The sequence below is a fragment of the Watersipora subatra genome, chromosome 9, assembly GCF_963576615.1.
Source record: "Watersipora subatra chromosome 9, tzWatSuba1.1, whole genome shotgun sequence".
In the NCBI taxonomy this organism is placed as follows: Eukaryota; Metazoa; Bryozoa; class Gymnolaemata; order Cheilostomatida; family Watersiporidae; genus Watersipora; species Watersipora subatra.
Window position 1 is genome coordinate 31,673,373 of NC_088716.1, and position 13,398 is coordinate 31,686,770.

Here is a 13,398-nt window from a genome sequence, read left to right on the forward strand (position 1 = left end):
TAAATAGCTGTACAAACATTAGTGCAATGATAAACTATGGTTTACCCATATCTACTATATATATATATATATATATATATATATATATATATACATATATATATATATATATATATATATATATAAATAATTAATACAATCATGTTCCAATAAGGGTAATGACAACATCCAATAGATGTTTTGATCTTTACTTGACCTAGGTTGATACTTGTAAAACATAACTAGTTATTCAGTAGTCTCGATCTGTGTAGTCGCAGCAGATGTTTATGCCATATGTCAGCTAAGAAATTTGCCCATTTTAAGAGCCTAAGAGTAATGACTATACATGTGTCCGACCTCATTTCTCCTAATGGCAGTGTCCAGCCTTTTACTGTACGCATCTATCTTCTTGCTGAGCTGTTCTCGCTTGTTAATGTGAAGATCCATCTCAGCTTCCATGTTGGCAATTGTCTGTTTCCGCACAACAACGGATGTCACGTACCGCTCAAGCTTGTCCCACTTGCTTTTCGCCACCTGAGTTAGAGTAATCGAGTAAAACGTAGTGTCCATTCGCACAGAGGACAAGACGACATAATATGTGTATATATAAGAAACATGCCATACACAAAAAAAATACTCTTCCAATTTAAGTGGCAGATTATTTTATATTACTTTAGGTTTAGCTGTAATCAGTAGAAAAAGTCACTAGTAAGTTGAGATTATAACAACAGGCTGTGAGAAACTTTGATATAAGAGGTGACATGAGATAACATGAGGTGCCATGAGATAACATGAGATAACATGAGGTGACATGAGATAACACGAGGTGCCGTGAGATAACATGAGGTGACATGAGATAACATGAGATAACATGTGCTAGACGTATCAACAAAAGGCAAATAGTAAATCGCCGTCTGAGCAACAAGCAGTTATCTACTCTGCAATTGCTCATTTAACATTGTCTAGTTTTATCTCAGCTATAAGTTACGACCCAGTTAGTGCTATGGCCCAGCTATAAGTTGTTCTTCAGTAACTAACATTCGCTACCAGAATACTGTCCAGAAATGAAAATCATTCTGAAGCAAATTTGGCAGATTGATTGGGACAAAGAGGTTAAAAAAGACGATGCAAACAGTTACCTTGGGAGAGAAGAGAAGAGCTGCTGACTTGTGCCTAGAAGCAGAAGATGATGAAGTCTTGCCAGATGAATTTTCATGGGAGAGGTTTGCCCTATTTTTGGCCATCACCCTGGAAGAGGCGGACGAGTCTCTTTGTCTTTTCCTCAACTGACTGACCTCTTCGTGCTTGCGCTGGCAACGCAATACGCTGACTTATGCAAACGCTAGGATAAAATAAAAATGATTTATATGTCAAGGATACATGAAATGTCGATGGCTATCCCAAGCCACCTACTTTTTACGACAGAATTAATTAAAACATCAGTAGACTGTTATATTCGTCCTGTAATTAATGAAGGCACTCTTTGAAAACTTAGAGACCAACATTTGAGTGTTGTTAAAGACCAACCTTGAGTATGGCATCTTTCTGTCTGTTTTGCAACTCCAACATGCGCACCTGATTGTCTCGTTGCCGCTTCTCTTTTTTCAGCTGTAGCAGCTCCTTATTCTTTCGTTGGTCACTAATCTTATTCTTCTCTGATTCCGTCTTCATTTGTACCATAAGTCGCACCTGCAATAGCATCACCATAGTTGTCGATATCTCCAAAACCAAGATCATGTGGTGGTGCAATAGTCAACACAACACATTACGAAGATCCCAAAAAACTCATACGCCAAACAATTATTTCCCATTAAAACTTTTCCCTGACTAACACAGATATAAATATAGTAGTGATGTCTCTCTGTGTAGGATTAAGTAAGACATAAATAAATATAGTGGTGATATCTCTTTGTGTAGGATTAACTAGCACATATAAATATAGTGGTGATATCTCTGTGTAGGATTAACTAGCACATATAAATATAGTGGTGATATCTCTGTGTAGGATTGACTAACACATATAAATATAGTGGTGATATCTCTCTGTGTAAGATTAACTAGCACAAATAAATATAGTGGTGATATCTCTCTGTGTAGGATTAACTAATACATATAAATATAGTGGTGATATCTCTGTGTAGGATTAACTAGCACATATAAATATAGTGGTGATATCTCTCTGTGTAGGATTAACTAACACATATAAATATAGCGGTGATATCTCTGTGTAGGATTAACTAGCACATATAAATATAGTGGTGATGTCTCTCTGTGTAGGATTAACTAGCACATATAAATATAGTGGTGATATCTCTCTGTGTAGGATTAACTAACACATATAAATATAGTGGTGATATCTCTGTGTAGGATTAACTAACACATATAAATATAGTAGTGATATCTGTGTGTAGGATTAACTAACACAGATATAAATATAGTGGTGATATCTCTGTGTGTAGCATTTACTAGCACATATATAAATATAGTGGTGATATCTCTTTGTGTAGGATTAACTAACACATATAAATATAGTGGTGATATCTCTGTGTAGGATTAACTAGCACATATAAATATAGTGGTGATGTCTCTCTGTGTAGGATTAACTAGCACATATAAATATAGTGGTGATATCTGTGTGTAGGATTAACTAACACATATAAATATAGTGGTGATATCTCTGTGTAGGATTAACTAAAACATATAAATATAGTAGTGATATCTGTGTGTAGGATTAACTAACACAGATATAAATATAGTGGTGATATCTCTCTGTGTAGGATTTACTAGCACATATATAAATATAGTGGTGATGTCTCTCTGTGTAGGATTAACTAACACATATAAATATAGTGGTGATATCTCTGTGTAGGATTAACTAGCACATAAAAATATAGTGGTGATATCTCTGTGTAGGATTAACTAACACATATAAATATAGTGGTGATATCTCTGTGTAGGATTAACTAGCACATATAAATATAGTGGTGATATCTCTCTGTGTAGGATTAACTAACACATATAAATATAGTGGTGATATCTCTGTGTAGGATTAACTAACACATATAAATATAGTGGTGATATCTCTGTGTAGGATTAACTAGCACATATAAATATAGTGGTGATATCTCTCTGTGTAAGATTAACTAACACATATAAATATAGTGGTGATGTCTGTGTGTAGGATTAACTAACACAGATATAAATATAGTGGTGATATCTCTGTGTGTAGGATTAACTAACACATATAAATATAGTGGTGATATCTCTTTGTGTAGGATTACCTAACACAGGTATAAATATAGCGGTGATTTCTCTCTTTGTAGGATTAACTAACACAGCTTTTGTATCGGTCAGCAAGCCTACCTTTATCTTCTTCATCTCATTCAGTTCAGTACTAAGGTCCCTGATGCGCCGGTCGTAGACAACTTGGTTCTTCATCATTTTGGCGTGCTCCTTTTTGGCATTATTTACCTTATTGAGCTCCTGTTGCATGGTATCCAGCCGTTTCTCAAACTCCATTTTAACTTTGCGCACCTGCTCCTCCGACTGCTGCTTCTTGCTGCCTGAAAACAGAACTCACATAACAGTTTATTTCATTTGTATTTGCTATCCTGGTAACTGCTGTCCGGTTACGAATTAGCTGGTTGCAAAGCTAGCTACACGTTAAGATTATCAAACTCATACCAATTACTATCTAAATGACAGATTATTACACCGAAGCCATAGCACTGTATGGACTGAACTTTATAACTTGTTAAGAGCTAGCTGATTAACTATTAACAGCTGATCTAACATATACTAGCTATAACAGCTGATCTAACATATACTAGCTATAACAGGAGGGTACCTAAGCTGCTTAGGACCTGGTTTCGTTCTCGTTCAACAGCCATTATTTGGTCCTGCAAGTTGCGCATTTTATCCTCGTAATGCTGACGAATTGTTTGCAGTTGTCGCTGGCTCCTTTCGAGTTCTTCAATCATTCTTTGTTTAAGTGAAATCTCTCCTGACAGCTCTGCCAGGTCTTCTTGAAGATGGTCAGACTCTACAAGAATTAGAAATGATAAAAACCAGCTGATTATATCAAGTCCTGATGAGCATATGAAGGTTTTAGCAATGCTTTCGACCAGTATTCATATGGGTAGAATAGCACCAGTGTATATACGTATATGGGTAGAATAGTTACCAGTGTAGATACGTATATGGGTAGAATAGTACCGGTATCTATACGTATATGGGTAGAATTGTACCGGTATCTATATGGGTGCTATTCTACCTAGTATAGATACTGGGTAGAATAGTATCTATATGGGTAATCTTGGCCTTGACCTTTAAACGGTTGCATCAACCAAGGGTGATCAACTGATCAAGGCGGCAAAAGAAATTAACTGAAAGCAGCTGTCATATATGTTATAGCAGTTGTTATATATGTTATAGCAGTTGTTATATATGTTATAGCAGTTGTTATATATGTTATAGCAGCTGTTATATATGTTATAGTAGCTGTTATATATGATATAGCAGCTGTTATATATGTCAAAATATGATGCTAGTAAGCGATCAATGAAAGTAATCTAGACTTGCACACTACGCTTACTGCTTCTAGCGAGCTGCTCTTCCTTGTGTTAGTCTAGCAAAACATTATCGAATTAATTGTTACATGATATACCTTACCCGCCTTAGCTTATTATGGCATAGACTTATTATGGCAATAACTCACTTAACAAGTTGTATACCATTACTGTTAACAAACTGTAGATTTCACCTTAGTTGGTGGTCTTTAATACTTCTGAAAAACTCAGATTTTGCCCCCAAGTGAACAATAGTCTAGAGACACCTCATTTAATACTCTAACATAGAATTCAATTCTTTTTTAAAAATTACAGATAAATAATTTATAGATAGGCTAACTTTCAATATTATTTGCGTTCAACAAAGTTTACATAAGTTGGTAAAGCACAATGTTCAAATACTATTTGACGAAGAAAAATGTAACTAGCAGTTGTGACAGAGCTAAAACATAAGTTAATCATGTAAAATGTATCAAATAGTTTGTAGCTCTGAAAGTTTCAAGTTAATTACAAAAGATACATGAACGCTACGTTTTTTGCGGCGTTAAGAAGAAAAGCAACAAATGACAGCTACTGACTTACATTTAAAAAATGTGTCAAAATGTGTAAGAGTTGAGGCTGTTGTGGCTAGACACACAAAATAACACGTCACATTGACAAATAAATGGACGAGTGCGAATTAGCCTTTACCAGGCGAAGGCCATGACATTCTTGTTAGATTTTTTATTATCATTAGTTGTTATTATTAGCGTTTTTAAGGAAATTTTGTTGTGTAAATTTTACTGTTGGTTTTGAGAGAGAATAAATTGATTGGTTAAAAAAGGTCAGACTTTACAGGATCCAGCTAGTTTTTTTCTGCCTTAACAAAACAACAACTTAAAAGCATTCTATATAAAACATGTAATATAATTATTAGGTTAACAAAACTGTGTTTTGCCAAATAAACAACGACATTGATTCAAATTGTCTTTGTAATTTATTCAAATATCCATTCGCATCTTACTGACACTTAACAATGATTGAACAATGCGTGCAGAGTTATTGAAATTAATAATAAATGCCTGTTCAATAAATCAATAAAGGTCAGTATTACCTGAGGTATTGAAGAAACGGAATTGTTATCCATTTCAGTAGGAAGTGTTTGCACAGAACTATCACCACTAGTGCCACAGCTATACCGTTCTAGATCTCTGCAGGCAGAAAAAGTAGGTCAAGGCCGGTCATACGGAGCAAGTTAAGGCCTGTCATACAGAGTAAGTTAAAGCCTGTCATACAGGGTAAGTTAAGGGCTGTCATACAGAGTAAGTTAAAGCCTGTCATACGGAGCAAGTTAAGGGCTGTCATACAGAGTGAGTTAAGGCCTGTCATACAGAGTAAGTTAAGGCCTGTCATACAGAGTAAGTTAAGGGCTGTCATACAGAGTATGTTAAAGCCTGTCATACGGAGCAAGTTAAGGCCTTTCATACGGAGTAAGTTAAGGCCTGTCATACAGAGTAAGTTAAAGCCTGTCATACGGAGTAAGTTAAGGCCTGCCATACGGAGCAAGTTAAGGGCTGTCATACAGAGTAAGTTAAAGCCTGTCATACAGAGTAAGTTAAAGCCTGTCATACGGAGTAAGTTAAGGCCGGTCATACAGAGTGAGTTAAGGCCTGTCATACAGAGTGAGTTAAGGCCTGTCATACAGAGTGAGTTAAGGCCTGTCATACAGAGAGCTAAAAGCTACTAAAACTGATAGTAGCTATTTACTATAAATACTATTTACTGTGTATGTGAACTTGTAGCTGTCATAGATAGATTTGCTGGAGCTCACCCTATAAAATTTTACTTGCATTCACAAACATGAATTAATGCAATGTCCGTAGTCATGTATTTTAATAATCATTTTATTGCACTAGTGCTTTAAAAAAATTTCGAAAAAGATTAAATGTCCAGTAAACTGATGCAAATAGAAACAATCACATTAACCTTAACACAAGAGAAGATCTTAACACAAGAGAAGGTACCACAGCTTATAACTACAGGTAGATCTTAACACAAGAGAAGGTGAACCACAGCTTATAACTACAGGTAGATTTTAACACAAGAGAAGGTAACACAGCTTATAACTACAGGTAGATCTTAACACAAGAGAAGGTACCACAGCTTATAACTACAGGTAGACCTTAACACAAGAGAAGGTAACACAGCTTATAACTACAACCATCTGCAAGACATTTCACATTCTCTTTGATAATCCTTAACACTATGGTAGTAAACGTAGAGTGTTTAGAATATTTGGCCGGCTTACATTCTTGTTGCGACTGTATAGTTATCCCGCAATCCTGCAAAACCTGGTCTAAAAGCTGATCCCGTAACCTGGAATCCATCTGCATTTTATCGTAGCGAGCAGTCAACTCCTTGAATTGAGATTCTTTCTGAGTACAAGCAAAGCCCTGAGTGAGAGCGAGTGAGAGAAGGTGCTCCAACAGATACTTGCTTTCATCAACAGAGGAGACATCCAAAGCTTTTGTCAAACTAGTCTCATCCTAACAAGTAAGGTAGTATGTGTAATGAGCACATTTTGTAATATGGTTCAGAGACATCATTACAAGCAATATAACAACCAGTTCTTCGAGTTGCGTTGTGATTGCAAAAGCAATGACCAAATTTGATGCTCAAACCAAAGAGCTATCGCAATATGTAAATGTAACTTGTTTTGTCGTAATATAAACTGATAAAAACTAATGAAAAAGGACTCAAGAAAAAAACAGCAGGGGTTCATTCTATAAGAATATATAACATGTTAACTGTTTCTTGAATCTATGAGAAGAATTTGAGCCATAATAAAATTATTGATATAGGAATAAAAGTGTCATTTCTTCTAGTGAATAACGACAGGTTAAAAGATTATCTTGGCTTATAATAATATTTTATATGAGAGACAAGATAGATATGAAAGGGCATGCAAGTCGTACGATGAGGTTTAGAGGTTGTTAGAGGGGTAGCGTTTTAAACATAACATGAACTGCTTCTAGTGAATTATTGAGAAAATGTTTCCAGTCGATAGGAGATGAACTCATTGTGGATGTCAAATAAAGGTGAAAGATTATAGATTCTGAATTAACAAAATCAAATGTTGCTGCATGACTGTAGAAGATAACTTTACTGATTTACATGCGCTTACGTAAATTCGAGTATAGCCATCTATGGGAACGGGCCGATAAATGGGAATTGTTAGCTAAGCCCGCTGTAACATTAAAAAGGATAAATAAAGCAATGAATAATTACTAAACATACAACACACTGATGAAATATATTAGGTAAATGCTTAGACAGGAAGCAATGCGAGATTACTAAATGCTTAGACAGGAAGCAATGTGAGATTAGTAAATGCTTAGACAGGAAGCAATGCGAGGTTAGTAAATGCTTAGACAGAAAGCAATGCAAGGTTAGTAAATGCTTAGACAGGAAGCAATGCGAGGTTAGTAAATGCTTAGACAGGAAGCAATGCGAGGTTAGTAAATGCTTAGACAGGAAGCAATGCGAGGTTAGTAAATGCTTAGACAGGAAGCAATGTGAGGTTAGTAAATGCTTAGACAGAAAGCAATGCGAGATTAGTAAATGCTTAGACAGGAAGCAATGCAAGGTTAGTAAATGCTTAGACAGGAAGCAATGCGAAGTTAGTAAATGCTTAGACAGGAAGCAATGCGAGGTTAGTAAATGCTTAGACAGGAAGCAATGCGAGGTTAGTAAATGCTTAGACTGGAAGCAATGCGAGGTTAGTAAATGCTTAGACAAGAAGTAATGCGAGGTTAGTAAATGCTTAGACAGGAAGCAATGCGAGGTTAGTAAATGCTTAGACAGGAAGCAATGCGAGGTTAGTAAATGCTTAGACAGGAAACAATGCAAAGTTAGTAAATGCTAGCAGTAGCCACTACAAGCCTAAGCAGACGCATAGCAAAAGCAAATGAACAAACCTTCGCCTCCTCTTCCATCTGCATGATATTGTTTTGGCACTCAGACACGTTACTCTGAATGTATGTCATATTGGTGCTCATCGTCTCCAGCTGATCTTCTAGGTCCATGGCAACAGTCGTCTGCAAATGAATAGGAGTTACACAACGACTACCTTAAGCGTGGTTCTCATATATGCCGCAAAGCACCGGCAACAGCACCGCAGGCTATGGCGGTGAAATGTGAGCCTACACGCCGGGTACCGCCGAGTACCACCGGTAGTTGCCGGCAGTTAACACAAGAGTTTAGCGTTGTTCAAATTTCGCAAATAGCCGCAAGCAAAACCTTCCTGAAATGCACTGTACAGGTAAAGGTCACCATTATCAAAATGGCGTGGCGAGCGAACATTTTATGTGAAGCTGCGATTATGTTTAGCAATGCAGCTTTAGATGTGAACAGAAGCTGCCGATCCTAACGTCGCAAGCGTTTTGCTGCGCAAGTTACCGCCGGAGTCTCGCAATCGATATGGAAACCAGACTTTAGCAGCTATGAAGATGAGTTGAACATATCATCAACAAAATTTCAGCGCAATATAGTGTAACCGTGACATTACTGATTACTCTATGCAATGTAATGATTATGCCAGCAATTATCAAATAAGAGTCTGTAGAGAGTTTTCTGTTCAACAGAACAGAAAACATTAGAGAAACACAAGGAATAAGGCATTGGCTATTTACGCTGGCAAAATTATTATTTGCAAAGACACCACACACCCCTGATGGCTGTGTAGTAATAGAAGAAACTGATGTATTTGTGATTGGTTAAAAGTGTTGATCCCTGATTAACATAATCATGACACCAATTTGTTCATTTTCACAGTAAACCGATTTTTTTTGAAAGTTGCTTTGAACTAGTGACAACGATGACCAACAAGTATTTATATATGAAAAAGGCTGTTACTTGCTGTAAAAGATATGTGATGAACACTGGTGTAAATTGGAACTGCTTGCATAAAATTTCAGGATATGTTAGATTAAATATTTTAAAGACCTAAGTTTTACTTGCAGTTTGATACAATTCATCAGCCTGAGTTCAAGTTGTAGTTGGACGATTTTAGATTATAAGTTGATGGATCTTTTTTTTAGAAAAACACAAGTGTAAATAGCTGTACAAACATTAGTGCAATGATAAACTATGGTTTACCCATAACTACTATATATATATATATATATATATATATATATATATATATATATATATATATATATATATATATATATATATATATATATATATAATTAATACAATCATGTTCCAATAAGGGTAATGACAACATCCAATAGATGTTTTGATCTTTACTTGACCTAGGTTGATACTTGTAAAACATAACTAGTTATTCAGTAGTCTCGATCTGTGTAGTCGCAGCAGATGTTTATGCCATATGTCAGCTAAGAAATTTGCCCATTTTTAGAGCCTAAGAGTAATGACTATACATGTGTCCGACCTCATTTCTCCTAATGGCAGTGTCCAGCCTTTTACTGTACGCATCTATCTTCTTGCTGAGCTGTTCTCGCTTGTTAATGTGAAGATCCATCTCAGCTTCCATGTTGGCAATTGTCTGTTTCCGCACAACAACGGATGTAATGTACCGCTCAAGCTTGTCCCACTTGCTTTTCGCCACCTGAGTTAGAGTAATCGAGTAAAACGTAGTGTCCATTAGCACAGAGGACAAGACAACATAATATGTGTATATATAAGAAACATGCCATACACAAAAAAAATACTCTTCCAATTTAAGTGGCAGATTATTTTATATTACTTTAGGTTTAGCTGTAATCAGTAGAAAAAGTCACTAGTAAGTTGAGATTATAACAACAGGCTGTGAGAAACTTTGATATAAGAGGTGACATGAGATAACATGAGGTGCCATGAGATAACATGAGGTGACATGAGATAACATGAGGTGCCGTGAGATTTGGAGCAAAGTTTTAAAAACAATAATGATAATTCTGATGACAGTCACGCAGACACGGACAGACACACATCCAAAAGAATGCTAACAACTGCGAAGACACATACGCATAGCACGAGGACAGATGCGCAGACTTGCATAGACACACACATGCATGTTTACACATACAAACAAAAGTCATACACATACAGGCGCGCACACACACACACGTGGACACACATGCATACACGCATGCACACACACAGGTATTCAAACACACATTAAATAGTGTTAAATGTATCTTTTACTTGCAGGTATAAAACTTGTTTTTAAAGTACACGGTAACCTCTTGACAGATTAAAACAGCTTGGCGTGATTGAATAAAGTTCCCCATATTAAATCTCGTGATATTGCACCATTTGGAAAAATGTTTCCAGAGCTTTGATGGTAACTCTAATAATAGTCAGGCAGACACAGAGACAGACAAATACATTCATATACTTGCTCAGAACAGACACCTGCCATAAACGTGCAAAGGCATACACACAGACACGGACAGCGACACACACACACACACACACACACACGCGCGCAAACACACCCAAACTCAGATACACAAGCATAGAAAAATGTACAGACACAGCTGTGCACAGAAATACACAAACTCACACGCAGAGACACACACAGAAACACACTTGGGCGATTAAACGAACACACACTTGCACACACACATAGTCAGACTCACATACGGTCACGCATAGCAGTCATGCGCAAACACGCTTGCACACACCAAACTCTCACCAACATGCATGCACATACAAACACACTTATGTAACCGGATACATGTATGTACCAGTAAATGCAACGGATTTGATTCGTTTACCAATCAATGTTCTATTGAGAGTTCACAATAGCAGCTTGAGAGAGGTCCCAAATATTGACAGCTTGATAGTTCCAACTGTACCTTCAACCTTCGAGTTGAAAAGCAGTCCTTGAAAATTATGGTAACATCTTGACAAACACAATACACAAGCTCACACGCAGAGACACGCACAGAAACACACTTGGGCGATTAAACAGACACACACTTGCACACACACATAGTCAGACTCACATACGGTCACGCATAGCAGTCATGCGCAAACACGCTTGCACACACCAAACTCCCACCAACATGCATGCACATACAAACACACTTATGTAACCGGATACATGTATGTACCAGTAAATGCAACGGATTTGATTCGTTTACCAATCAATGTTCTATTGAGAGTTCACAATAGCAGCTTGAGAGAGGTCCCAAATACTGACAGATTGATAGTTCCAACTGTACCTTCAAATTTCGAGTTAAAAAGCCGTCCTTGAAGATTTTAGTAACCTCTTGACAGACTTTGAAGATCTTGTTGTGATTCAACCAAATTAACCTTGGCAAACCTGCAATATTTGGAGCAAAGTTTGAAGAAAAATGATGATAATTCCGAAGACAGTCACGCAGACACGGACAGACACACATCCAAAAACATGCTAACAACTGCGAAGACACATACACATATCACGAGGACAGATGCGCAGACCTGCATAGACGCATGTATACATGTTCAAACACACGAACAAAACGCATACACATACAAGCGCGCACACACACACACACGTGGACGCACATGCATACACACACGCACACACACACACAGGTATTCAAACACACATTAAATAGTGTTAAATGTATCTTTTACTTGCGGGTATAAAACTTGTTTTTAAAATGCACGGTAACCTCTTGACAGATTAAAACAGCTTCGCGTGATTGAATGAAGTTCCCCACATTAAACCTCGTGATATTGCGCCATTTGAAAAGATGTTTGCAGAACATTGATGGTAATTCTAATAATAGCCACGCAGACACAGAGACGGACAAATACATTCATATACTTGCTCAGAACAGACACAGACATGAACGCGCAAAGACATACACACAGACACAGACAGCGACACACACACACACACACACACACACACACGCGTGGACGCACATGCATACACACACGCACACACACAGGTATTCAAACACACATTAAATAGTGTTAAATGTATCTTTTACTTGCGGGTATAAAACTTGTTTTTAAAGTGAACGGTAACCTCTTGACAGATTAAAACAGCTTCGCGTGATTGAATAAAGTTCCCCACATTAAATCTCGCGAAATTGCCGCATTTGGAAAAATGTTTGCAGAGCTTTGATGGTAACTCTAATAATAGTCACGCAGACACAGAGACGGACAAATACATTCATATACTTGCTCAGAACAGACACCTGCCATAAACGTGCAAAGGCATACACACGGACAGCGAACCACACACACACACACGCAGGCACGCACGCACACACACACGCACACACACACGCACGCACACACGCACGCGCACACACACGCGCACACACGCGTGCACACACGCGCACACACGCGCACACACACGCACACACACACACACACACACACACGCACGCACACGCACGCACACACACACGCACACACACATGCACACACACACGCGTGGACGCACATGCATACACACACGCACACACACAGGTATTCAAACACACATTAAATAGTGTTAAATGTATCTTTTACTTGCGGGTATAAAACTTGTTTTTAAAGTGCACGGTAACCTCTTGACAGATTAAAACAGCTTCGCGTGATTGAATAAAGTTCACACACACACACACACACACACACACACACACACACACACACACACACACGCGCGCAAACACACCCAAACTCAGATACACAAGCATAGAAAAATGTACAGACACGGCTGTGCACAGCCGAGACACACACAGAAACACACTTGGGCGATTAAACGAACACACACTTGCACACACACATAGTCAGACTCACATACGGTCACGCATAGCAGTCATGCGCAAACACGCTTGCACACACCAAACTCCCACCAACATGCATGCACATA

General features: G+C 37.7%; 1 protein-coding gene across 1 annotated transcript; it reads right to left on the reverse strand.

The window, feature by feature from the left end:
• Positions 1-3,456: 3,456 nt before the first annotated feature.
• On the reverse strand, positions 3,457-10,084 carry LOC137405387 (kinesin-like protein KIF21A). Its single transcript, XM_068091628.1, has 5 exons — positions 9,985-10,084; positions 8,504-8,623; positions 6,835-7,072; positions 5,641-5,737; positions 3,457-3,542 (listed from the first exon to the last, which is right to left on the reverse strand). Coding segments are annotated over exons 1-4 (450 nt in total). The 5' UTR covers positions 10,075-10,084; the 3' UTR covers positions 3,457-3,542; positions 5,641-5,735.
• Positions 10,085-13,398: the final 3,314 nt, after the last annotated feature.

What these genes read in the sequence shown, in the direction of transcription:
- LOC137405387 (XM_068091628.1), bottom strand. Translation starts at nt 10,074, where the DNA reads ATGGATCTTCACATTAACAAGCGAGAACAGCTCAGCAAGAAGATAGAT. An exon ending in CTGCCATTAGGAGAAATGAG is followed by an intron (nt 8,624 to 9,984) that starts GTCGGACACATG and finishes ATTCATTTGCAG; the next exon opens with ACGACTGTTGCCATGGACCT. An exon ending in AGATGGAAGAGGAGGCGAAG is followed by an intron (nt 7,073 to 8,503) that starts GTTTGTTCATTT and finishes CTTACTTGTTAG; the next exon opens with GATGAGACTAGTTTGACAAA.